The 27,693-nt window shown below is 37.5% G+C and overlaps 1 protein-coding gene across 3 annotated transcripts in view; it reads left to right on the forward strand.

Annotated features, from left to right (window-relative positions):
• The first annotated feature begins 14 nt into the window (after positions 1-14).
• Positions 15-27,693, forward strand: part of LRRC28 (leucine rich repeat containing 28) — a 179,319-nt gene continuing 151,640 nt past the window's right edge. Inside the window, exons 1-3 of one of the 3 annotated variants that reach the window (XM_024732061.1) lie at positions 15-105; positions 3,732-3,959; positions 21,317-21,357. In XM_024732061.1, the coding sequence (XP_024587829.1) occupies positions 3,792-3,959; positions 21,317-21,357 (209 nt within the window). In that variant the 5' untranslated portion in view covers positions 15-105; positions 3,732-3,791. Of the gene's footprint in view, positions 106-2,297; positions 2,355-3,195; positions 3,286-3,731; positions 3,960-21,316; positions 21,358-27,693 lie in introns of those variants that run through there. The other 2 variants (XM_024732063.1, XM_024732062.1) reach the window with 2 other exon arrangements.

The following is a 27,693-nucleotide window of genomic DNA, read 5'->3' on the forward strand; positions in this document are numbered from 1 at the left end:
GTCCGCGCCCCGCCCCGCCCCCTCCCGGCGCCCCGCCCCGCCCGCCGAGCCCCGGCTTGCCGTCCAGCGCCCCTGCGCCCGGGAGCGCTGGCTCCGCTGGTCGAGGTGAGTGTGGCACTTCGCCGTTTCGGGTGGCTCACGTAGCAAGGCCCTCTGGCCCGACCCCCGGCCCTGAGGCCGGGTCTGGCAGAAGCGTCCGGGCTGCAGCGAGTGTACCCCGGCCCAAGCGGGCCCGCCCGGGCCTCGGGTCGCCACAGCTGCCGGGCCCTCCTCGCCCTCGGTGGTCGGAGAATCCCGATACCGGGTCTGTGAAATCCCTGCCACTGGGCTCACTGCTGCCAAACTCTAACAACCAGAGTGTTTCGTTAACTCGGGCAAAACGGCATGTGTTTTGCCTAAGACTTCTGACAGCGTTCTTTTCAGTACTGAGAAAATAACCTTTAATAAATGCTTTTAATGTGAGGGTTTTAACTCATTAATCTACAATATTAGGAAATTGGAGTGGGTATTCCACTGACTTAAGTACGGAAGTCAATCTAAGGGACTCCTTTCCCTTAAAACACACCTGTTTTAAAATGTGTGGAATTTTCTTAAGATGGAAAGGTTAGTCTGCTCTAAATAATAATAGAGTGGATTGGTGTTTACCTGTCAGAAAACTGTTATGCAGGTGCAGTTGTATACAGCTAATATTAAGTATATCATTTGCTTTTAATCGTAGATAAGAGGTAGTGAAGGCAATATGTGTAAGAAAATTATGCTGGTAAAGGCTGTGCATTGCCAGTGAATGCATACGGAAAACCATTACCATTATTTATTATTGAAAGCTTTCAGAGTTCATTTGTGTACATTTCATCTCCCAAACTGCCTTCCTAGCAAGATACATTTTAACGGAGTGTAATGACGTTTTAAGGGCAGCCAATCCCACCCATCAGGATTCAGCAGGATTAGAAGGAAAGCCATCAGGTTACACTGTATTCTCTTATTGGATCTTCCCGTCAGGGAGTGTGGGTTTTGCTTTGTAGTCTTAGATTTGTATAAGCTTTGCCTACCACTTAAATAATAATAGGAAGAAGCACAGGCTCCACTGAAATTCATGGAAGTCTGCCTTGTAGAGCAATGCACAGGCTTTGGAGTTGAACACCTGGGTTGGTATTCTGGCAAGTTATCCTCTGAGAAACTCAGTTTCCTCACCTATAAAATAGGCTAAATAATGTCTATTGCAGTGCAGAGTTTTAAGGATTGAGAGATCTTTATTGCACATAGCGTGCACTCAGCATATAGTATCTGCAAGCTGACTTTAGATCAGAGGTGAAAAAAAATCTACCTTACAATATTACTCACATGTCCTACTGTCAGTTGTTTATCAGCTGTTTGAGGGCTTGCTTTGTGCTAGAGGCAGGTATACAAATGTAAAGAAAACAGCAAGGTCTCTGCCCTCAGGAGCTTACGGTACAGTCTCTTGGCTAGATTGACGATAGACAGATGCACCAATAAATATATAGATTACAAATTGTGAAGAGTCCTACAAAGAAAGAGTAAGAGAGAAGACTTTAGCTTGGGATGGGGAAGTGATTTTTACATTGAAACCTGAAGGGCGTTGGGACAGTGCTTTCAAAGGCTAAAGGAGAGCAGGAAGTGGTGTGAAGAGTTTAGCACTTTGAAGCACTAGAAAAACCCAGGAGTTTGGTGAGAAGCCAGGGAGGGTGCTGCCAGTCTAGAGAAGTGGGTAGGGCCAGATTGTGAAGAGCCCTCAATACTTGGTAAGTTTGATTTTTCTTAATAAACTTTTGAAGGGTTTATTTAGAATGCATGTGACTAGGGAGCAAGTTTACCTGAGAAAGAGAGGCAGACATAGTTGGATTTCTTTTTTAAAGGCTCCCAGCTAAGTGATTAATGTATTGCAAAGTGACTCAAGTGGACACAGGGAGACCAGTAATACATATGGCAAGGCAGTAGATGACAGTGGCTTTCCATTTGGGCAGATGGAGAGATGTGGATAGATTTGAGGTGTATTTTGGAGATGGAAACCATACGCCTTGTGATAGATTGGAGGTGGTGGAGGAATCGTTCATGACTTCCGGCTTTCCTGGTGGTTGGAAAGACTAGGGAAGATTTGGATTGGTGATGAATATCAAAAACTCTTTGAATGTGTTAAGTTTGAGATGCTTGTGAGACATCTAAATGGCTTCTAGTTTACTATTTCAGTGAATAATTACCCAGAAAGCTTCCCTTTCTAAATACAATCAACGATGTTATTTGTAGCCTAGTTCCCCTTGCTTTTACAGGGAGAGAACTAAGATGTGGAAAGATTGAGTATCTTGTTCAAAGTCAAGTAATATGTCTCATAAAAATAGGTAAGTGAATAGCTACTATAAATATGGGAAGGTACTGGACTCTCATGTTGCATTAGGGATATAATTGAATACTCCATATTCTCTGACCTTTTATATAAAATAGCAAATACTTTCTTATTAGTTGGGAATTAAGAGTTTGGAAATAATAGAAAATAACCAAAAAGTTAGAAAACTCTGCTTATTGAAAGCTTATGTTACTGCATTTTGTACTAACTTGGTATTAATTCCCTGTGAAAATAGTTTTTCTTAAGAAAAAACATTTTCTTTGAAAGGTACTTCTCTTTGGAGAGTTTGAGAAAGGGTGCCCAGGAAAACCAGAGTAGAATCTTTGAACAAAGCTCAACTTGTTTTTAGTGTTTTAGCATTTTCTTAGTATCCTGTGGAATCCTGTCAGTCTGTGTGTATAAAGACTTCAGGCTTTGAAATCCACTGGATACCCTTCCCCAGCCCAAGAAAAAAAAAAATCCTTGTTCCCTTATGAGCTGTTTGACCTTGGACAAATTATTGAATCTCTGAGTTTGTTTCTTCTTGTGGTAAGTGATGTGAAGTTTGTTTCTGCCCTGTGCCTAGTTGGTAAGATGGGAAATGTTATTTCTCTTCCTATCCTTGTCAATTTGGAGCTACAAAGGTATTTAATCTGTTCTGGGTTCTGGCCCTTACCAATAAATTGCTGTCTCCATTTTATGTAAGGCAACTAAGGCCCAGAAAGATTGTAGTAGAAAAGTACAGGATTCTTATTTCCTAGTGCAGTATTTCTTCTTTCATTGAAATAATTAAGTAAAACTCTATGTTCCCAGGCCTGTTTCTTTGCTACTTCTGATCATCTGCAAAGCTAAGAAGAAAGAAAGAAAAGAGAATAAAGAGATAAAAGAAAGAAAATATTCGCATATAGGACAATATTTAGGTAGTAAGAAGTGAAGAAAATGAAGTTGTAAGTGATCTAGTTATATTATATATTATATACATTTAAATATTTTTAAAATGTTTTAAGCTAAAGACAAAATGAGGTAGTTCAAGAAGGAAATGGGTTTGCTGTGTCTAATTTTTTAAGCTCTTTCTTTGGTTGCATGTTATGAAACTGGTCTCTGTTCTCTTAGATAGGGATTCCTATCTCAAGTTCAAGAACTATTTTTTTCAAATAGGACTATTTCTGCTAAGTAGTAAATATTGCTTAAATAGTGAGGGTATTTTTATTAAATAGTTATTCATTTTAATCTCCTTCTAAATATGTGTGAAAATTTAGTTGTTATAAAAGAAAAATATAGGAATTGATGTATAACTCTTTTTAATGTCTGCAAATAGCTATATATGCTAACTGGTTTATTTGGCAACGTTTGTTAGCAGTATCATAATTTTCCATTTTTTTGTTCTCTTTAGAAATGGACCAATTTTGACAAGATGTAGTGCTGCAGTGTGCCTGATGGGATATGTTCAGTCATGGCATCTGAACTTTGTAAGACGATCTCTGTGGCAAGGCTGGAAAAGCACAAGAATTTGTTCTTAAATTATAGGAATCTGCAGCATTTCCCATTGGAGTTACTAAAAGATGAGGGACTACAGTACTTGGAGAGACTCTACATGAAAAGGAACTCCCTTACAACCTTGGTACAGTATTATGTTGCATTAAAAAAAAAAGTCATTTATAATGTGGTCCTGACCAAGATATATTTTATATATCTTAAGATATTCAGACCAAGATTTGTATCCCCTATTGTTGTATAAACAGGTAATAAAAGTACACATACAGGGGGTTCTCATTACTTGAGAATTCATTATCCAAGTTCTTGCAGTTATGAAGTTTCAAGAGTCATGTAGGAAAGCAGAATATTCACTAATATACCACTTATAAAATTAGTCCCCCACACTACTACATATAAGATAGATAACCAGCAAGAACCTACTGTATAGCACAGGGAATTCTACTCAATATTCTGTGATAAGCTATCTAAGAAAAGAATCTGAAGAAGAATGAATACATGTATCAATATATGTACAACTGAATCACTTTGCTATACACCTGAAACTAACACAACATTGTAAATCAACTATACTCCAATAAAATTAAAAAAAAAATTAGTCCCTATTCAGAAACCCCTCTTCGCTTAGCCTGTGCATCTCTCTGGGCCTGTGCTTTCTTTGTGTGTTAAGATTCTTAGATGATTTATGGATGTTACAGTACCCAACAGACCAGTTAAAAAGTAAAGAAGAGAAAGACCAACAAGGATGACTTTGATTTAGACGTATTTAAAAAGGGAATGATTTGAAGATTAAAATATTAAGACAGGCATTAGGAGGCTTGATGTAGCCTTTGAGTGTTTTGAAAAAACCCCAAAACCAAAAAACCTTCTTTATGATTGCACTGTGAAAATCAGATGGCTTTGAACTGGGCTGTCATCCAATTTGTTGGAAAAATTTTTGCCACAAAAGCCAACATTTGATTCACTCTTTCTATGTTCTAAGAATAAGCACATAGTTATCATTATAACCTAAATTTTATTACATATGAGATTAAAAAAACTAAAATTTTTTCAAGAGACTGTGCATGTCAAACTTTTTATTCCCGCTGTATCACGATATTTGGTCTCTTTTAAATGGATTTTGCTTTATGTGGCCTTTTCTGATTATCACTGAACCTCATTTAAATCTTACACTTTGAATTCAAGTTCTTTTTCACTTTAGATGATTTATGAATTCTTGTTTCTTTGTGAACAGATCCATTTTTCATTCCCTTCTCTGAAAGTATCTGAGTATCTGAAAATATGCCTTACTGGCTTCATATATATGGAGCGTTTTTCTGGAAAAGTTTTAGTTAATCTGTGCAAAATACCTACAATGTGTAGAAAGCATTATAAAATTTGTTTATCTTTGTTGTGTCTGAAAGTAAGTGCAAGTATATCTTTCATTTTTAGTGTTTGACATATTTGTGTATATATTATTTTGCATGCCTAATTAGATTTTTTTAAATTAGATTTTTCACTTTCCAAACTTTAATAATCTGTATATAGTTATATTAACCCTTTTTGTGAGATCATCATTGCATGAAGCGAAACCGTATTTACCTAGTGTTTTTCCGCCCTTTGGAGAAGTGGTGTAAGAAATAATTTGTCAAGGATTACAGCCCACATTTTCTCATGTTTATTGTTGATGTACAAAGAAAAAGTTGTGAGTGGATTACTTCTCAACCATCAGTTATAGTCCACGGGTAGAAGAAATTGACCTTTGCTTATAAATGTTACAATAAACTTTTGGTTTTGTGGCCATTTCTTGGCTGCAGTTTTCTATTTATGAAAATATTTAAGTATCTACTATACAATTTTAACTGATATAATGGCTCCCAAGCATACATTTCAAGTTCATGCTTTGCCACCTTTTTAGTCACTGAAGATTAAATTGTTGCATATGTTTATAATGGTAGGTGTATATATTTTATTTTAATGCTTTCTCTTAGCTGGAACATTTCATTCCTTTGTATCAAAGAGCTTTTTAAACTGTGAAGTACCATACAGATATCGGGATGGTGGGAATGGTAGCAACCATACCATTCCGTGACTATACTGAGTATAGGACAGCTTACTTATATCCAGCATAGTCTGAGAATGGCATACTGCACAGGTTTTCAAAGCTGATGAAACAGTACTTGCCCTTGAGTGTTCCAAACTAGTGACTGCAGGTTTTTAGAATGTTTGCTGGTGTTATTGATAAAGTATATTTCCTATAGAAATAATAGAGATTTAGTATGTAAAATCTGACTTAAACTGCAATACTGTCCAAAGGAAAAAAACACATTATTGGAAGCATATACTATCTCAAACACATTATGAGTTAATTGGCCTTTTTTTTTTTTTTTTAGAAAAGCTTGGGAACCTGCCAATCATTTCCATTTCCACATTGTTTTATTATTTCTTATTAACATTGTTTTATTGTGTTTAAATGTCTTCTCCTCAGCATTCCCCTTCTCCCCTCTTCGTATGAAGCCTCTTGGTGAGGAGTCACTAATGCCCAACTTCTGTCCTTCCTTTTTCCCTTCAAGCTGCTCAGTATTGCATTATGGTTTATATTTGTAGGATGATTGTATGTCAGATGCTTAGAACTTGGGAAATGCCCATATTAAAATTAAAGCACAGGGAAAAGCTGTTTTTATATACAAAAGAATAAACTGTTCTGTTTTACATATAAAAATATGTGCCCTTATAGCAACCAACATAAGAAATATATGGAAAGTAGTAGTTTCTCTTTCTATTCCTCCAATTCTGTGCTTTGGAATAACCAGTGTTAATAGTTTGGTTGTGTCCTTCCACTCCTTTGCTTGTGTTTATGTAATTATGTACTCTGTATTTTTTTCCCTTTTTAAACAACAAAAGGGAATCATACTCTACATATTTCTCTGCAGATTTCTCTCTTCACTTCATTCTCATTCCACTAAATTCTAGGCCAAGAAATATATATACATCCTTGTATTTAGGATCAGGTCTCAAAAGTAGGATTGCTGCATCAAAGGGTAGGAACATTTTATATTTTAAAGTACTTTTTAGCAGTATTTCATTTACAGTATTACCACTTATTTGTATAACTGAAAAGTCTTAAAACTGTTTAAAATATAATGAGTCAATTTATATAAGAATCCAGTTATATAATTAATAGGTGAATAAGAAGTAGTTAGGAAACATTATGATTTTTGTTCCTAACATTTATCTTAAAAAGTGATTTAAAGAACTTTTCTCATTTTTTTTTTTTTTTTTTTTTTAAATTTTTTTTTTTTTTTTTTTGGCTGCATTGGGTCTTTGTTGCTGTGTGCAGGCTTTCTCCAGTTGCGGCGAGCGGGGGCTATTCTTAAGGCAGTGTGTGGGCTTCTCATCGCGGTGGCCTCCCCTATTGCGGAGCACGGGCTCCAGGCGCGCGGGCCTCAGCAGTCGCGGCTCACGGGCTCCAGAGCGCAGGCTCAGCAGCTGTGGCACACGGGCCCAGCTGCTCCGCGGCATGTGGGATCCTCCCGGACCAGGGCTCGAACCCGTGTCCCCTGCCTTGGCAGGCGGATTCTCAACCACTGCGCCACCAGGGAAGCCCTTTTCTCATTATTTTAAATGCAGTTCAAGAATTATTAAGTCTCTGATATTTGTGGTAGTTTGAAGTTAATAAGAGAATAGGAGATACAGGTTCTGTATTTGATAGGCATCCACATAGTTGTTGAATGAATAAATAAATGAATATAAAGTAGAAGAGCATAATGTCTATAGTACAGGTATAACAGATCCAGACTGAGAGTCTTTGAGGGCAGGGACTCTGTCTTAAATTCTGTATCCCCAGTGCCTGGCTACTGTCTAACATTGGTAGGACACATAATCTAATTCTGTGTAGCAGGATTGTAAAAGATTTTTTAAGGAAGGTGCTATTTGCATTGACCCTGAAGAATGACTTTGTCAGGAGCCTGGGAGGAAAACTAGCATTTATTCATTCAACCTGTATTTATTGAGTACTTTCTGTGTACCCAGTACTCTACAAGGCACTGACATAGATACATCATGGAACAAATTCTTACTCTTATGGAATTTTTGTTTCTTGACATTCCAAGCTGAAGGAAAAAATATGATCTGAGATTCAGTGACAGAAGATTAGGATCAATATTTGTCCAAAGACTTTAGTGACAAAGTGATGGTGACTATGATGGTGACTATGTTAGAAGCTCTGGAGAGTAGAATGCAAGTTAGAGGGGTTAATTGGTGAGAAGGAGATGAAAAAATAGATAACAAGGTAGATGGGTCTTCAGGTTTGGTTTTGATGTGGAAAAGCGGTCATAGCTGGAGGGGTCTTGACAAAAAAGGAGAATTTTTTCTTCTTTCTCCTTTTCTCTTTCCTCTTCACCCCTCTTCTCTTTTCTAAGAGGAAAGAGTTGAGCCTGTGTAAATGCTGATGGGAAATCTCCATTAGAGAGGAGTTGAAGATTCAAAAATAAGGAACAATTAAAAGTTCAAGATTCCTAAGAAGGTAGGAAAGGATGGGCTCCAGAGCACAATTGGAGGGAAGGACTTAAGCTGTGACAAAGCGAGAGAGAGGCATGGACATATATACACTACCAAACACAAGGTAGGTAGCTAGTGGGAAGCAGCCGCATAGCACAGGGAGATCAGCTCGGTGATTTGTGACCGCCTGGAGGGGTGGGATAGGGAGGGTGGGAGGGAGGGAGACGCACGAGGGAAGAGATATGGGAACATATGTATATGTATAGCTAATTCACTTTGTTATAAAGCAGAAACTAACACACCATTGTAAAGCAATTATACTCCAATAAAGATGTAAAACAAAAAAGACCTTACACGGGGACCACATCTGGGAGAACATCGCGGCACCCTCATAAGTTACAGGGGGAGAAGAAAAAAAAAAAGAAATAGTATCCCTTCCGCCTTTAACAAGAGAAAGGAAGGATAGGTGCAAAGGAAGATTCAGATTGTGGGGGAGAGAGTTCTTGTCTGGTGACTACCAGGCAAGGCCAGCTGCTTAGGGAGTGAAGATTTGTGGAGATCGCAGGTTTGAAATTATTGTCGCGAAGAGTCACAGCAGTTTGGTTAGAGAAAGGTAGTAGAATCATTCAGCAAGCAGTTGATGGCTAGGCTTATGCTGGGGAACCATCTGCTTGTTTAGGGAGTTTTCTCCTGCAGTTCTCAGATGTCTGAGGTATGAAGAAGTTGGGATGTCGCATTTATGCAGGCTTAGGTTTTTGCCAGTATAGAGGGACTAAGGAGGTTTAGGATTTTGGCAAGAGTGATTAAAATGATGGGACATGGAGTCTGAGGTGGATTGGAGGCAAAGAAAGAAAGGAGTGAGTGAATAGGGAAAATGGAGAGGGTCCAAAGGATCCATTGATGTTTAAGACTTCTTATACTGGGCATGATTGAGTAAGCCATCTGGGAGGATGGGATATTGTAGTTGTGGAGAGAAACATCAGTCATGGAGAAGTTTCAGATGATGACAGGATATGAGTGTGCAGGCTGGAGGGGGCTGACGTAGAGCCTACCTTGTCCCCTTGCAGCCTAATCCCCACACCCCCTCCCTGCAAGTAGCTGGGGTCTTTGTAAGAGTTAGAGAAGGAATGAAACATGGAAGCAGGAATTAGCAGTGGAAGCATTTGAGTTCTGCAGTCCCAGCAAGAGAGTGTTTCATTGTTTGGTAGCACAACTTAGTACTAGGAAGTAATAGACCAAGATCCTATGTGCTTAACCTCTTTAGATCTCAGTTCCTTCATTTATAAAATAAAAGGCCACAAGCGACTTGGAGGGGAAAAGAAAAAACTCAACTTGGAAGCAAAATCACTTAATGGATCTGCCAGCTTCTCTTAATGAGTGTAGTAGGCAACAGGCCTTCCTGGGGATGTGGAAGAGTGACCTCCCCAAATACTGATGGAGCTCTCATCTCACCTGTTGACAATTTTATGTATAAATATGAATGGATAAGAAAGAGGCATCTAAATTTTAGTGAAAGAAGGGAGTTTGGCTAAGAGCAATAAGAGTAGATGGATCCTGATTAAGCAGTTAATCTATGTAACAGGAGAGAACTTAAAAATGATATCCTTCTGAGATTCAAGGGAAGAAGAGGTATGTCCATCACAATCCTGAATTGGGGTGGGGGGATGAGGTGGGGGATGAGGATGAGGATGAGGATGTTATTTCTTTGCTGTAGACCCAGGAGAAAATTTTCCTGACCTCCCCCCATCAAATATAAACAGGCAAATCATAAAAGAATACAGATAGTCAAAACAAAAAAATGTTTAACTTTCAATAGAAGTGATAAAACATTGATCATCCTTACCTAGTAATTAGAAAAGATTTAATACCTGGTGTTGAAGATTATCAGTGCCCTATGTTGAAGACAATGGGGAGAAGATGCTCTCATACACTATTGGAAGGAGTGGAAATTGACTCATTACTTTGGTGGGTGGTTAGACCATATCTAGCAGAATTTTACATGTGCATATGTTTGAACCAGCATTTTCACTTGCAGGAATTTACCCAACAGAAAAAATAGTCAAGTGGACAAGGATACTCATCACAACATTGTATATGATGAAAAACTGTGAAAACCTAAGTGTTCATCAATATGGGGTGGGTTGAAATCTGGTAGCAGCTACCATCGTTTGAGTCTTTACTAAGTGCCAAGCACTGTTTTAAGTGATTTATATGTATTAATCTAATTAATCTGCAACAGTCCTATGAGGTAAGCACTATTATTCCTACTTTATAGACAAATAAACTAAGGCATAAAAAAAGAATACATCAAGCAATAGTGATTATAGCTGTGGAAGAGGGGAGGGCACAAGAAGGTGGGTGGGAGCTGGAATAAACAGAGCCTTACATTTAAGTGTTTATTGTAAAAGGGAAAGTTCCTACTACTAAATTTGTTTTATATTCTTTTCAGTATATGATTTTTATAATTAAAAATCAAAATAAGATTGTTGGAATTTAGTGCCACTAAGATCTTATCCAGCTCTCAAATTTTATTAATCAGTGAGTCTAAACGTTTTGATTTACAATGATGGTGATGCCTGCGTTTATGCTCCTTGCAACTGGTGGCTGGGTTGAGAGTGAAAGGGGTTGATGACTGAGAAGTCACACAGCTACATGCTCTACCCACTTTGAAATTGGTAGGAGTAGGATCTGGATCAAATGAACATCAGAACACCCTGAAGGGAAAAACAATAAGTTAAAGAGATGGTAAAAAAAAAAAAAAAAAAGAGCACCATGCAATCAAGTGTGCCAGAAGAAGTAGGGAGAGGGAATGGTTTTGTTTCTGTTTGATTGGTTCATTTTGAATTCCAGCACAAGGGCTTCTTGTTTTCCCCTAATCTGTCAGACCCCTGCAGCTTCCATTGCTGCTAGGGTGTAGGGCCTCCATAATCACTGTGAATACTCTGTTCTTGAGTTAGCTCTGTATAAAAACATCTTAGTTATTTCTTAAATTGAATGTGTGGAAACGACTTATGTCAAATGGTAAAGCATTCTGATGCTCTGTTTATGTTTTAATGCTTATAGTCCTGTAAAACATTCATTACAAATGTACCCCGTCTCAGTAATATACCTGTGCCTGAAAAGTTTGGCTTTTGTTATAAATCAAAGCTGTTTTTCCTACTGAATTTTCAGATTTAAGTGACTTTTCCTCATTGTTACTGGTTGGTTGACAGTAGCTCCTTGTCAAATACTTAACAAACTATTTGAAATATCTTGGAAAATGAATGTCTGATCTATAATTTATTCTGTTGAATCATAGAATTTCAAAGCTATATGGAACTTTATAGATGATTTAGGCAGTTTTTCTTTTTTGAGGTAAGTAAGCTTCGAAGAGGTTAGTAGATGGGTCTAAAGTCATTTTTATGGCCAGTTAGAGCAAAAAAGCAGGTCTTCTAATTTGTAGTCCAGTCAGTATTGCTTTTTTAATTCTGCAGGTTATTTATTGATGACCTGTTTCTAGCCTAGCACCATGTAGTTAAAATTTAACCACATTTAGCCACTGTGGAGCAATGAGGTGTTCCATGTTAGGTGAGTTTTCCTAGTTACCTCTTTGAAGTTTACCTCTGAGTTTTACTGTGAGTCTAACTGTTTTGATAGAAATACTTTTACAACATGCATCATTCTATACTTTCTTAAAGAAATGTGGGGAACATGATTTAACCCATTCTTCGTGATTTGTAGTTTTTGCCTGGGGAATTAGGAGGGAGGGTTTAGAAGGAGGGGGCAGGGATACAGATCTTTATCTAACACTAGACCATATCCTTGTCCACTTGAGGGATTCTGTGTACAAGCAGAAGACTCAGAAGCCATTACTTTGTATATGTTTCCACAAGTTTAAATTCATTTTCAAGCATTCACTATACTAAAAATGAGGTACCTGTGCACTGAGTGAGATACCAATTTTTATTTGTTTTATTTTTTATTTTTTTTTTCATTTTAACATCTTTATTGGAGTATAATTGCTTTACAATGGTATGTTAGTTTCAACTTCACAACAAAATGGATCAGTTATATATATACATATGTTCCCATATTTCTTCCCGCTTGCGTCTCCCTCCCCCCCACCCTCCCTATCCCACCCCTCCAGGCGGTCACAAAGCACCGAGCTGCTCTCCCTGTGCTATGCGGCTGCTTCCCACTAGCTATCTACCTTACGTTTGGTAGTGTATATATATGTCCATGCCTCTCTCTCGCTTTGTCACAGTTTACCCTTCCCCCTCCACATAGCCTCAAGTCCATTCTCTAGTAAGTCTGTGTCTAGGTTTTTCATGACATTTTTTTTCTTAAATTCCATATATATGTGTTAGCATACGGTATTTGTCTCTCTCTTTCTGACTCACTTCACTCTGTATGACAGACTCTAGGTCTATCCACCTCATTACAAATAGCTCAATTTCGTTTCTTTTTATGGCTGAGTAATATTCCATTGTATATATGAGCCACATCTTCTTTATCCATTCATCCAATGATGGACACTTAGGTTGTTTCCATCTCTGGGCTATTGTAAATAGAGCTGCAATGAACATTTTGGTACATGACTCTTTTTGAATTATGGTTTTCTCAGGGTATATGCCCAGTAGTGGGATTGCTGGGTCATATGGTAGTTCTATTTGTAGGTTTTTAAGGAAATTCCATACTGTTCTCCACAGTGGTTGTATCAACTTACATTTCCACCAACAGTGTAAGAGGGTTCCCTTTTCTCCACACCCTCTCCAGCATTTATTGTTTCTAGATTTTTTGATGATGGCCATTCTGACTGGTGTGAGATGATATCTCATTGTAGTTTTGATTTGCATTACAGGCTTCTTGGTGGCGGCAGCAGCGGCCTTAGCGTCTCGTGTCTGTCTCTGGGGTCCGCACTTTTAGCCGCGGCTCGCGCCTCTGGAGCTCCCTTAATCAGCGTTCTTAATCCCCTCTCCTCGCGCACCAGGAAACAAAGAGGGAAGAAAAAGTCTCTTGCCTCTTCGGCAGGTACAGACTTTTTCCCCGGACTCCCTTCCGGCTAGCCTCGGTGCACTAACGCCCTGCAGGCTGTGTTCACGCTGCCAACCCCAGTCCCCTCCCGGAGCCTCATCTCCCAGCCCCGCCCGCCCCGGCGGGCGAGCAGACAAGCCTCTCGGCTGATGAGTGCCGGTCGGCCCCCTTCCTCTGCGCTGGAATCTCTCCACTTTGCCCTTTGCACCCCTGTTGCTGTGTTCTCCTCCGTGGCTCCGAAGCTCCCCCACTCCGCCACCCGCAGTCTCCGCCCGCCAAGGGACTTCCTAGTGTGTGGACACTTTTCCTCCTTCACAGCTTCCTCCCGCTGGTGCAGGACCCGTACCGATCCTTTTGTCTCTGTTTATTTTTTCCTTTTGCCCTAACCAGGTATGTGGGGGGTTCCTTGCCTTTTGGGAGGTCTGAGGTCTTCTGCCAGCGTTCAGTAGGTGCTCTGTAGGAGTTGTTCCACGCGTAGATGTATTTCTGGTGTATCTGTGGGGAGGAAGGTGATCTCCGCGTCTTACTCTAGATACCAATTTTTAAATGTTAGCCCCATCGAATCAGTCTCTGTGTCTCCCTCTCCCTCTCTAGATAGATAGATAAATAGATAAAATGTATGTAATGTGCTTAAAATATCATACATTGAGCTTGGAACACTATTCCCTCCTAAAATAAGCAATTATAAGCATGTAGAATTATAAAGGGTAGGTATATTTTTAAATGGTTGATCTGGCCTTATGGAAAAAAATGTTTAGTATTCTTTTTTGTGTCTATTTTTGTTGCTTTGAAAATTCCATTTATAAAGTCATACTTACTGAATGCATATTAAATAGGTTTTTTAAAAAATAAAAATAGGTGGGGGCATATGATGATCTAATCTTCAACCCTTGTTTATGATATCTATATAGCTTTCCTTTTTAAACAAATATTTTTAATATTAATACTTTACAGAAAATTAAAAAAATATATTTATTTATTTGGCTATGTTGGGTCTTAGTTGTGGCACCCAGGATCTTCATTGTGGCACGCGGGATCTTTTCGTTGCGGTGTGCAGGCTTCTCTAGTTGCGGTGTGTGGGCTTCTCTAGTTGGGGCGTGTTTTGCAGATACTTAACATTTATTTATTTATATTTTTTAAGGTGATAATTTTAGCCTCTATAAATGTCAAACAAATATTTCATCATTTCGAAGAAAATAAATCTAAAAATTTTATCGTTCATGCAGTTAGTTAAGTAGTTCTTTTATGTTTTATATCTAAAAGAGCTGATTTTAAGTGAAAAATTGGTAGTGAGTGTAATGATATAAATTTTGCACTAACATTATAGCTACTAGTTATGTGTGGTACTAATGTTTAAATTATTGATATAACAAAACAATACTGAAAATTCAATTCTATAGTCACAGTAACTACATTTTAAGCGCTTAATGGCCACATGTGGCTAGTGATCACTATATTGGTCATGTAGCTGGAGAATATTTCCATCATTGTAGAAATTCTGTTGGACCAGTGGTGTGAGTGACTGAAAAAAAAAGGAATACCTTAAAATTGGTAGTAGCAACTCATTTTTATCATGAAAGTCAAACTGCCACTGTGTTAATGCTACAGAATTGTAAAGAAAAACTTTCCCAGAATTCTTTTTAGACACCTCAAAGACAACTTTAGAAACAAAAGAACTTGTCCACATTTTGAAAAATTTTCCTTTCCTCAATTTCCTTCCCTTTCCTTCCCTTTTGAAATGGCTTTATTTTAATATTTGTAATGCTTGTATTCAATGAATTTCCAATGAAATTTTTGTTTAAATGAACTTGGGACATAAAATATCTGTGATTATTTTGATGGATGCATTCCAAGAAATTTGGGTATTTGCCATGGTTTTTCATTGTTTTTCTTTTAGAACCAAGAATATAAACAAAAAACCCTAAAGATGCTATGCTTTCATATCCAAATAATCAAAATTTGCACTTTCCCATAAAACACTGACATATGTTTGGGATTATCTTTTTGTATTGCTTATGACTAGATTACTCATTATTTGCCCAGTGTAGTCATTACATTTTTGCTGGGAAACAGGATGTCAGTGGTAACTTCTAGTGGTCCTTGACCTAACAGTGATTGCACAGCCCTTGTCAGGAGGGGTTAGTGAGCTGTTAATGCTCTTAAGCACGTTTCTTATTGCCCCTTCTCCCTCTCCCTAGCACCTCCCCTCATCTCTCTCCTCCCAAAATGTGTGTCAGGCTTTCTAGGATAATTCAAATGAAAATGATACTTAATAACATTCCTTTGTGTCACTCATTTCAGAAGAAAGGAATTTAACCATCAGAGATTTTGATGATGGTAGATGCAGATATTGAGAATCTGATGTGTTTTTCTATCTCCCGGAAACACCAAGGAAATATGACAAGTGTTTAAGACAGGCTCATGCTTTTTTGGTCTGCTTAATGTTTATTTGGAGAGAAATTTTAAAAGAGGAAAATGAGTAGTTAATGGAAAATGAGCCAAGAGACAAGAGGGTAAATGGTAAGGGACATTGGGGAGCAAATGGTGAGTAGGACTGTGGAGGGCCTTTCTGCTATTGTGGACAAGGAAAGGTGGTGCTGCTAATTCCTCTCTGTTTCCATTAGCCTGCCGGAGCTTCTGACTTTCCTGCTGAGAGATCCTCCTTATAGCATATATAAAAGAGGGAGAAATACTGGAGGAGGAATGAAATAATATTCCTGGTAGTAAAAGAGGTTTACCTTAGTTGTTCTCCTATAGCCACATGGTATTTAACCCTTGCTGTATGCTTGCCCAGAAGCAGTGACACCAAATTATTAATCCAACTAGAAAGCTTGTTGAGTATGTTGTGGTGGGTTTTGAATGAAGTACTTTTTGCCTTCAGTACCAAAACTTTATTAACTTTATTAAAATTAAATTGAGGTGAAATTGACATAATGTAAAATTAACCATTTTAAAGTGAAAAATTAAGTAACATTTAGTATATTCACAGTGTTGCACAACCACCACCTCTTTCTAGCTCCAAACATATCCATGACTCCAAAGGAAAACCCCTTATCCATTAAGCAGTTTCTCCCCACTCTCCTCCACACCCCAGCCCTGCAACCAGCAATCTGTGTTCTATCTCTCTGGATTTATCTATTTTGGATATTTCGTATAAATGGGATCATTCAGTATGTCACCTTTTGTGTAGGGCTTCTTTTCACTTAGCAAAATGTTCTCAAGATTCATCCAAGGGGTAGCATGTATCATTCCTTCGTTCCGTCTTATGACTTAATTAGATTCCACTGTATGAGTATACTATAATTTGTTTATCTGTTAATCCATTGATGGACATTTGGGCTGTTCCCACCTTATGGTTATTATGAACAGTGCTGCTATGAGCATGGGTGTACATGTACATGTTTAAGCACCTGTTTTTAATTATTTTGGGTATATATATAGGAGTAGAATTATGGAGTCTTATGGCAATTCTATGTTTAACTTTTTGAGGAACAGCCAAACTGTTTTCTACGGTGGCTGAACCATTTTACATTACTGCCAGCAATGTACAAGGGTTCCAGTTTCTCCACATCCTTGTCAATAGTTGTTATTTTACATTTTTAACAAATTATGGCTATCCTAGTGGTTTTGAAGTGGTACCTCATTGTGGCTTTGATTTGCATTTCCCTAATGCTAATGAATTTGGGTGTCTTTTCATGTGCTTTTTGACCATTTGCACATCTTCTTTAAAGAATGTCTTTTCAAATCCTTTGCCTGTTTTCAATTGGGTTGTTTGTTTTTTGTGGTTGAGTTGTAAGTGTTCTTTATATATTCTGAATGCTAGACCCCATTGGATATATGATTTGCAGATATTTTCTCCTATATATTGCCTTTTCACTTCCTTGAAATGTCCTTTTATGCACAAAAATTTTAAATTTTGATGAAGTCCAGTTTATCTATTTTTTCTATTGTTGCTCCTGCTTTTGGTTTCATATCTATGAATCCATTGCCAAATCCATGATCGTGAAGATTTACCCATGTTTTCTTCTATGAGTTTTATGGTTTTAGCTCTTAGATATAAGTCATTGATCCGTTTTTAGTTAATTTTTAGTTAACTTTTGTATATGGTGTGAGGTAGAAGTCTGACTTTATTCTACTTTTTATAACTGCTGTAAAAACTATGCACTTAATTCGTGACTTCTTTGAAATGTGTTGTTAGAGGCTGGATGACAGGTTTTGCAGAACCCTGAATCCTAGTGGTTTGTAACAGCACAATGATTTCTCATTCCTGCTGCACTACTCTCTCAGATCTCTCGGGGACTTTGGTTCATGGTATCTTTACTCAGGGATGAAAGCTGATAAAGGTCACTGTAGACCTTTCGTGCTCAAGCTCTCTAAGGCCTCTACTTTGACATAATTCCATTGACCGAAGCAAGTCACTTAGCCACGTCGAGCTTGAAGAGAGAAGTGTAATCCTACCAGCTGCCCAGAAGGAGAAGAAAAGAAAGTAAGTAGTGCACAGTCACTACAAGAGAACAGGATTGAACATGTGTTTGCAACATATTCGAAATATTTGTTCCAAGATACACAATTTTAAAACATTCCCATTTAAGGGGGTTCAAAGTTCTCCGTAAAAGGACATGGTAAAGCATCATTGATTCAAAATTTGAGGTAAATTTTATACTAACTGTGCTTGCTGAAGTTTACCTTTACATTATTTGTAAAGAAAAAATTGTTCAGTTAAGTGATAGTATGAGATTTAATGAAGAGAATTTTGTCTTAATTTATAAAACAATTTTTAAGTAGTTTAGTAGGAAGTATTCATACTCAAGGAATTTGGGTACAGGTTGTTTATTAAAACTTTTTTATGTCAAAATTGTGAAAAAGAAGGAAATATTAGTAATAACCGTTTTGCAAGGCACTTTAAGGTTATTACTTTTTTTTTTTTGCGGTACGCAGGCCTCTCACTGTTGTGGCCTCTCCCATTGCGGAGCACAGGCTCCGGACGCGCAGGCTCAGCGGCCATGGCTCACGGGCCCAGCCACTCCGCGGCATGTGGGATCTTCCCGGACCGGGGCACGAACCCGTGTCCCCTGCATCGGCAGGCGGACTCTCAACCACTGCACCATCTGGGAAGCCCTAAGGGTATTACTTTTGTCTATCAGGATTTTAAAATTTAAAAACATTTTAAAACTTAATAGACTAAATCCTATAAATCAAGATAAACTAGTTTGTGTGGCATCTGTAATCCAGCATTAGAGCTTAGTTACCCGCAGAGTAACAAAAATGTTGATGTTGACATATAGTTGTCCAGTCTCTTACCCACTTTTCATAAACTATGGAAATAGAAAAATTAAAATGTATAATATTTCTCTTATCTTATTCAGTTACATTGCTAAAATGTGCCACTAGATAGCAGAGAATGTATTATAGAACACCAGTAGGTGTCAGCCACAGCCTTTGCAGCAGCCTGATTATTTACCAGGCTTTTGGGGTTTTTTAAAACCCAGTATTCTGATGAACTGCAATTTTCTCAAGGTTGGTGTGCTTATTTTTAAATTAAAACTCAGGGTACTTACTAATAAAGACATAGTGATGCACTAATGGCAGCAGGAACATTATTCAGTGCTTAATTGTGTGTGTAGCTAAATAGCTCAAAGAGGTAACTAGTTTGTCATGGAAAAATTGCGATACTGTCTGGTGGAGACAAGTAGGTATCTGGAAAGAATGACCATGGGTCCTTTAGTTAGCCAGATATGATACTGATATTGTAGCAGATCAAACTAGATGAGGGTCTAATACCACTTCTTTTCTGGACAAGCCTTTCCTTTTTAGAGGAACAACTATTAAGCCTCTTACCTCCGCTCCACCACCCACAGAGTGCTTTAGTTTGCCTGGGATGCTTTGTAAGTATGCCCATAAGTGGAAGTGTATATTCCTCTTACTAGGCGAGATACCAGTACTAGAAGAAACATTTTGGGGACTTGGACAGATCCAAGAGCAACATTCAAGGAAAGACCATTCATGAAGGACCTCATTGCAGATATTGATGTCGAAATATGGGGGAAAGGGAATCACAGCATTCAGCATTTGAAAACAAAATGTGGTTTTATCAAAAGTGGGAACTCAATAAATGTTTCACTGACTTCATAAACAGTATTCATATTCAGTGCTATTTTATTGTAAAAGGGCGAGGATATTATATGTGTAAGTAGCTTGGGATACTGTTGCTAAGTATTTAAATACATCAATATACCTATATGAAATTAATAGTTTTATTTCCTTGATTAAAATAAACTAGTGGATTTCCATTGTGTTCAAGATTTTTAAAAATAGTTTTTCCTCAATATAAAATATAAGCCCTTAGTGATCTGTTCCTTGGTACTCTCTGCAAAATCATATACCTTCATACCTGATGGCCCAGAAATACCAAATTAATGGCATTTCTCTTATTGAGTGTTTAGAACCTAAATTGCATATCATATGATTGGTTACTCAATTATGTAGCAATTTAAATACTACATTTTAAAATTAATTTTTTTTAATTTAAAAGACATACATGCTCATTGTTAAAGATTCAGATGATAAAAAAGTAGATGGAGAATAGCAACACTGGTCCTTTTCCTAATGAAAATCACTGTTTATAAGTTTCTCTCAGAAAAATTATTTGTTACAAATCTAAAACTTTATAGTCCCCCAAACTTTTGTTTTTCTATTGACACCATTGTTTTTATAACAGGTGTTTGAAAATATAAGATTTTTGTCATGAGTACTGTTGGGGAGTTACAGCAGAAAAAATTATATTTTTGATTTCCCAAACATACCTCTCTCTCTTTTTGTCTTTTCATATGTTGCTTCATGTGCCTACAAAGCTAACCAGAACTTTCCTCCTCCCTGCTCCATGGCAACCTCTGATAATTTATATTTGTCTTTCAAGCCTCAGGTTAGACATAATTTCTTTTAAAAAGTCATTCCTGATTCTTTGTTACTGATATTTGGCTTAACTCTACAGTATGTTTTAATGTAGAATAAAAAAAAATTACTCCTAACTCAGTGTGCTCGTTTAGCTTTAACAACTCCTTTCTTTGTGTTTATGTGTATCTGTGTGCATGTGCATGTGTGAGAGATGCAGGCTGACTTTCAGTTACTTACAGGAGGCTTTTCCTTCTACCCAGGGCCTCCAGCAGAGAGAATTCTGCTTTCAGTCTACGACTGGAATTTTTCTAGGATTCTTTTCATGGAATAGCCAGTCCTTCCAGAGCTATGACTCTGTGTAAGAGACCTAGACCCGTCTCCCTTCCTCTCCTCCCAGTGGCCAGTTTCCTATCCCTGCCACATCACACTCTTACTCCGAACTTAGAACTTGGGCCAGATGTGACACTCCCTTAGACCACCTGAGCTCCAGCTTATTCTTTTTATCCTGAGTTTGGTTAGGTTTTGGTGTCAGCCCCCTGGGATTTTAGTTTCTTCCTCCTGAGGTGCAATTTGGGATTTTGGTTTGGCGGGGGGTAGGTATTATTTTCTTAGGGCTGCTATAACAAGTTACACAGGCTATGTGACTTAAAATAACAGAAATTGTCTCACAGTTCTGGAGGGCAGAAGTTCAAAATCAAGGTGTTGGCTGGGTTGGTTTCTTCTCGTGGCTCTGAGGAGGAATCTGTTCCTTTCTCTGAGCTTCTGGAGGTTACCAGCGGTGTTCCTTGACTTTGCAGCTGCATCACTCCAATCTCTGGCTCCGACGTCACATAGTGTTACTCCCTCTGTCTGTGTCTGTTAAAAACATTTTCATTTCTTCCATGATTGTGGAGTATGAGATCTGGTTTCTGTTCAAATGTGTAAATTTAAATTGTAGTATGGTCTATGTAAGTATAAACCCAGACCTGCTGATTTATTACTTTCACATTTCCTGAAAATTTACAGCCCTTCAAAAGATAGTACTTTGTGTTTAAGCTATTTAGAAATGTTTATACATTTTTCAAAAATAAAATTTAATTCTGAGTTTTTAATTTTCAGCCAGAAAACCTTGCTCAGAAGCTTCCAAACCTTGTGGAACTGTGAGTCTGCTTATTCAAATTTTTTTAAAAGACAAGAATGAACATAATTTTAAGTTATTTGAAATAACGGGAAATACAGTTTTAATGTATTAATTTATTATTTTTTGGTATTATGATCATGGTGCTCATGTAGGTGGACCTGTGGTTCTGCTAAACCCAGTAGTATTTTAAAGTATTTTACCATTTAAATTTGTGTTTTAAATATCTTACTTCAGGGTAGTGAAGGTGATGAAAGATACATTTTTTCTGGGGGCAGCATCTTTGTCACAGAATCCTTCTGGATAATCCATGTAATTGGGAATATTTATTATTATTATTGTTACTACTACTACATGTGATACTGATATAAACAGTCTGATGCTATAAAAGATTTAAAATATAGAGTAAAACCTCCTTCCTTACATCCTACATCTGTGGATGATTTACCTCCATAATACTAAATAATGTTTACACCTTTGTTTTTTAGTACATCAACTTCAAGTATCTGTTCACTAAAGAAGATAAGAAATTTCAATATCTTGTATTTCCCTTTCTTTCTACCTGTCTAATTCCGTTAAAGGAGGAATTTGCATCACCTTTCCTTGTTCCTTTTATTATTTGGTATGATTTTCAGGAGGTAAAGTAGGGAAAGCTAACTTTACACCTTCCTCTATAAGCCGGGAGTCTCTGTTGTTTTCTTTTTTATCCATCCTTTTATTTTAAAAAATTTCAAACCAACAAAAAAGTTGAAAGCATAGTACAATGAGCATCCATACAATTGATTCTTGAACAACATGGGGGTTAGAGGTGCCACTCCCTCATAGTTGAAAATCCAAGTATAACTTTATAGTCGGCTCTCCATATCCACAGTTCCACATCTGTGGACTCACCCAACCTCAGATGGTGTAGAACTGTAGTAGGTACTTGTTGAAAAAAAAATCAGAGTATAAATGGACTTGTGTAGTTCAGACCCGTGTTGTTCAAGGATCAACTGTTCAGTCTTCACCTAAATTTAACCAGTTAACATTTTGCCACATTTCCTTTCTCTCTTTGCCTTTTCTACCTTCTCTTTACTCTCGCTCTCTCCCTCCACCTTCCTTCTCTCCCTCTCTCACACACATTATACTTTACCCCTAAATACATTAGTATGTATCTCCTAAGAATAAAGACGTTTTTGCACATAACTGTATTGTTTTTAGGCCTAAGAAAAGTAATATTATTTCAATAATATCATCTAATATATAGTTCGTCTTTAAATTATCCCAATTTTCCCCCCAAAATATCTTTTTGAAGTAGATGTCTAGATTTGTCTGATTGTTTCCTCTGGATTAGGTTCAATTTAAACATCTTTGGTGATGTTCTACCCCATTTGCTTTATCAAGTTTTTGCTTTCATTCTCTTTATACATATTATATGTGTATTTATTTTTTTTCTGAAGCTTTTGAGAAAAAGTTACATACATTGTGGTTCTTTACCCTTAAATACTTCAGTGTGTATTTCCAAGAACAAGGATGCCTTAACATTTTTTTAGGTCTACTTTTCTGTCCTTAATAGGTGCTTTATATTTTTCTTCATATAGATTTTGAACATTTCTAATAGTTTGTTCCTAAATATTTATTTTTTTGCTGTGTAAATGATTTTTCTTATCTGTTATATCTTCTAACTGGCTCTTTTTTGTATATAGGAGCACTATGGGTTTTTGCATGTTAACTTTATATCTTGCTCCTTCCTGAAATCTTTTATTGTTTGAGTTAGTTTTATCATTGATTCTCCAGAGTTTTCCAGGTATACTGTCATGTCTGAAAATACAGACAGTGTTATTTCTTCTTTTCCAAATCTTTAATTATCTTCTCTATTCTGATTGCATTGGCTAGTCCTTCTCCAGAGCAGTGTGAAATTGTACTTGAGGTAGTGGGCATCCTTGTCATCTTTCTGACCTTAGTGGGAATACCTCCAGGTTTTCCCCACTAAGAAAGATGCTGGCTTTACAGTTAACACAATGCTTTTGTGTTCAGTAAATATCCATCTGTGTTAGTAATCTATTGCTGCTTAACAGATTACCCAAAATGTACTTGCTTAAAATGTAGGTGTGCTTAAAAGAATAAACACTTATTCTCTGATATTTTCTGAAGGTCCAGAATCTGAGCTTGGCTTAGCTGGGTGCCTTTGCTTCAATGTCTCTTTCAAGTCTCTAATCAGGATTGTTGCCCAGGGCTGCTGACTTACCTGAAAGCTCAACTGAAGAAAGATCCTATTCTGTGTTCACTCATGTGGTTGTTGGCAGGATTCAACTAATTTCTTGCAGTTCGTTGGACTGAGGGCCTCAGTTCCTAGCTGGCTGTTGGCCAGAGAACTCCTTTAGTTCCTTGCCACTTAGCCTCTGTTATGTTGCTCACAGCGTGGCAGCTGATTTCCATCAGAGTGAGCAAGCAGAAGAGCAAGAGAGGGTATGCAAGACAAGAGCCATAGTCTCTTTCTGACCTAATCGTGGAAGTGGCATCCTGTCACTGTTACTATATCTGTCCTTTAGAAGGGAGCCACTAGATCTAATGAACACTCAAGGGGAGGCTATTACACAAGGTCCTGAATGCCAGGTAGCAGAGATCATTGGGGACCATCCTAGGGGCTACTTACCACACTATTAATTCCTATTTTCTCAAGATTTTTTTGTTAGTAATGGGTGTGAAATTTTTTCAAAGGTTTTTTCAGACTTTAAAGCTAAAGGAAAAATTCTTGGGGGTTTCAGGCAAAAAGGTGAAACAATCATGAAGATGAAGAAGATTGCACCATAAGACTCCACACTGAATTATCTATACAATGGCTGTTGAACTCTAACTTGACGGTTTTTATTTCTTTGAGCCCTTTAAAAGTATTCGTCTCCTGAGGTTGCTGTCTTTTCTTGAGGTTGCTATCCATTGTTGTTGTTGACATTTTTCTGGGTTTTCATATATTGAGTAATTTTAGATTATATTCTGACAAATGAGGACATATGTTTTGGAGACTGGAATCTGTTATATTTCATCAAAGAGTGTTGATGTTTTTATTGGGCTGGCCGGAAAGTTTGTTCGGGTTTTTCCATAACATCTTATGGAAAAACCCGAACGAACTTTCCGGCCAGCCCAATATTTCAGTGATTAATTTACCTGGTTTGACTCAAGCAGTAAACAGCCTCTTGGAAGGCAGCTGAAATCTCAGTCTGGTTCTTTTATCTTTAGTTGTAGTTTCTTCCACATGTAAATGGTTTTGCAGTCAGCCACTGATTTAGGCAAAGTTTATACATAGGATTTGGGGTTTCCCCTCCCTGGCTTTTATTTTTTTTTCTGGTATTCTCCCTTTATTTGTCAGGGGCCATGGTTGCCCTGAACTCTGTCCTCCTTTAGGCTAGCAACACTGCAGTTTTCTATTGGAATTTTAGCCATTTTTTTGTGATAACTGTATCCTTCCTTAGACTAAATGCTTTTTTTTTTTTTAATGAAACCCAGAATCACCCAGTGCCATTCTTTCTTATAAGTTTTGACTCTCCTTCAGAATTGGCTTTTTTGTTTACTCTTGCAGTGCCTTAGGTTCATTTTGTCTGTGTGTGTTGTTCAGTGTTTTAGTTGCCAGAGGATTGGTCCAGTAGGAGTTTATTCTGCTGTACTAGAATTAGAACTTGCATTCTTTTATTTTAATCTGTTTCTGCCTTTATAACTCAAGTGGGTTTCTTGAGGTCAACATTAGTTGGTTCTTTGATTTTGACCAGTCTAACAGTCTGGCTCATTTAACTGGAGTGTTTAGACTGTTTATGTTTAATATGATTACTGATATGATTGAATTTAAGTTCACCAACTTAACAGTTTGTCTTCTGTTTGTCCCAGTTGTTCTTTGTTATTTTTTCCCTCTTTACTTTTCTTCTTTAAATTATTTTTGTGTTATTTAGGATTAAATTTTACTACCATTATTGATTTATTAACTCTACTTCATTTCAATGTTGAAAGGTTTTTATTATGTTTCTTTAACCTATTATAATCTACCTTCACATAATATACTACTTCACATTTAATATAAGAACCTTAGATCAATACTTTCAGTTCATCGCTCCTATCCTTTGTGCTACTGTCCTATGTTTTACATGTGTGTGAGTGTTGTGAGAGAGATAGATCTATGTATGTATAAACCATGTATATATCAGTCAGGGTCCAGTTAGGAGATAGAAACCATACCCCTATTTAAGCAGGGAGAATTAATATAAAGAATTGTTAACTAGTAAAATGTTATTAACTACTAAAAAAGGTAAAAGAGGACTCCATGGTATTCATAATTAATTAGTAAGTACAAAAAAGTAGATCTGGACCGAGAGAAAGTAGACAATGAAGGAACTAAAGACTTAGGAGAGCCCCAAACCTAGGCTGAGATTAGACTTCTTCAAATAAGATGTGGCTGCCACAAAACATACAGTGCTCTGGTTGTGAAGAACCTTGCCATCTGGTTAGGCCAGAGCAGATCTGTAATATCAGCTCACTGTTGCAGGACGGTGTTGGTAATGTAGAGCTGATCTATTAGAAACAGTCTGACTGGTAGGAAGGAGGCAATTGCCTGAGAGCATGGCAGAGCTAACGCACAAGTAGCCACAGGGTGGGAAGACAGTTGCTTGAGGCCAGCTGAAGTTCTTTATAGGAGTGCATTGTTGGATGGGGAGAGTGTGGCCTGAGGATAATAGCCTGAGATGCCACAAAAGTGACTTCATGGTCACTTTGAGAATGTAGTTTAAGGTTGTCCAAGAGGACTACTGGGCCTTGGCTGTGTGCTGAATAAAAAATTGAAAGGGGACTGGATCCAGAAGGGAAACGCCTTCCTGCTACTCTCATCTTGCAGAGTCACTCCAGTACCCTCTTTTGATAACATTAGGCCTAACATTAGATCAGTTGGCAAAGGAGAAATTTTGACAGGGTCCAGCTCCAATATGGCATAGCAGGTAGATTTGGAGCTGAGAGACAAAATTGATAACTGGCAAAATACACTATTATAATTTTGAATTTAAGTTGTTAATTAAAGAACTTTTAAAATGAGAAAAAAAAGTCTTAATATTAATTCATATATTCTCTCAGATTTGGTTTGCCTGAAAAATGTCTTTATTTATCCTTTTTTAAAAATTAAACTTTTTACTTTGAGATAATGGTAGTCACACGTAATCTTAAGAAATAATACGTAAACATCCTTGTGTACTCTTTGAGGTTCTGCCGGTGTTCATGTCTTGTATAACTACAGTATAAGATCACCACCAGGAAATTGACATTGCTACAATCCACTGATATTATTCAGTTTTCATCATTTTCTACCCTTTTATAATCACATTCCCCCTGTCCCCCAAACCCTGGCAACTACGACTCTGTTCTCCATCTCTGTGATTTTGTCATTTTAATTTGTTATGTTATATAAATCATATAGTATATAACCTTTCAGGACTGGCTTTTTTTTTTCATTGAGCATAATTTCCTTGAGATCTATTTAAGTTGTTGCATGTACCAATAGTTCCTTTATGTTGTTGGGTTATATTTCACAGTATGGATGTAATGGAGTTTGTTCATCCACTCACTTATTGAAGGACATATTGGTTGTTTCCAGTTTTTAGCTATTATGAAATTTTAGCTGCTATGAACATTCATGTACATGTTTTTTTGTGTGTGAATAAGTTTTCATTTCTCTGTGATAAATGCTTAAGAATGTAATTGCTGAGTCACATGGAAATTGCATGTTTCATTTTTTAAATTGAGATATAATTTCCATACCATAAAATTTTAATCATGCACTTTTAAAGTTTATGGTTCAGTGGTTTTGGTATATAAACAAGGTTGAGCAACCATTATCACTGTCTAATCCAGAACATTTTCATCACCCCAAAAGAAACCCATCAATAGTCGTTCCCCTCCCCCAATTCCTTGTAACTCCCTAATAGGTGTGAACTGGTATCTTGTAGTTTTCATTTGTATTTTTCTAATGACTAATGATGTCTTTTCCTGTGCTTATTGGCCATTTGTATATTTCCTTTGGGGAAATCTATTCAAATCTGCTGTCCATTTAAAAATTATTATCTAAGAGTGTTTTATGTATTTGGAATACCAGACCCTTATCATATATATCAGCAGTCCCCAACCTTTTTGGCATCAAGGACTGGTTTTGGGGAAGACAATTTTTCCACGGACGGGGTGGGGGCAGGTGGTTCAGGTGGTGATGCAAGCGATGGGGAGCAGTGGGGAGCGGCATATGAAGCTTCTCTTGCTCACCTGTCGCTTACCTCCTGCTGTGCGGCCTGGTTCCTAATAGGGCACTGACTAGTACCGGTCTGTGGCCTGGGGGTTGGGAACCCCTGATATATAT

The sequence above is a fragment of the Neophocaena asiaeorientalis genome, unplaced genomic scaffold, assembly GCF_003031525.2.
Source record: "Neophocaena asiaeorientalis asiaeorientalis breed wild unplaced genomic scaffold, Neophocaena_asiaeorientalis_V1.1 scaffold362, whole genome shotgun sequence".
In the NCBI taxonomy this organism is placed as follows: Eukaryota; Metazoa; Chordata; class Mammalia; order Artiodactyla; family Phocoenidae; genus Neophocaena; species Neophocaena asiaeorientalis.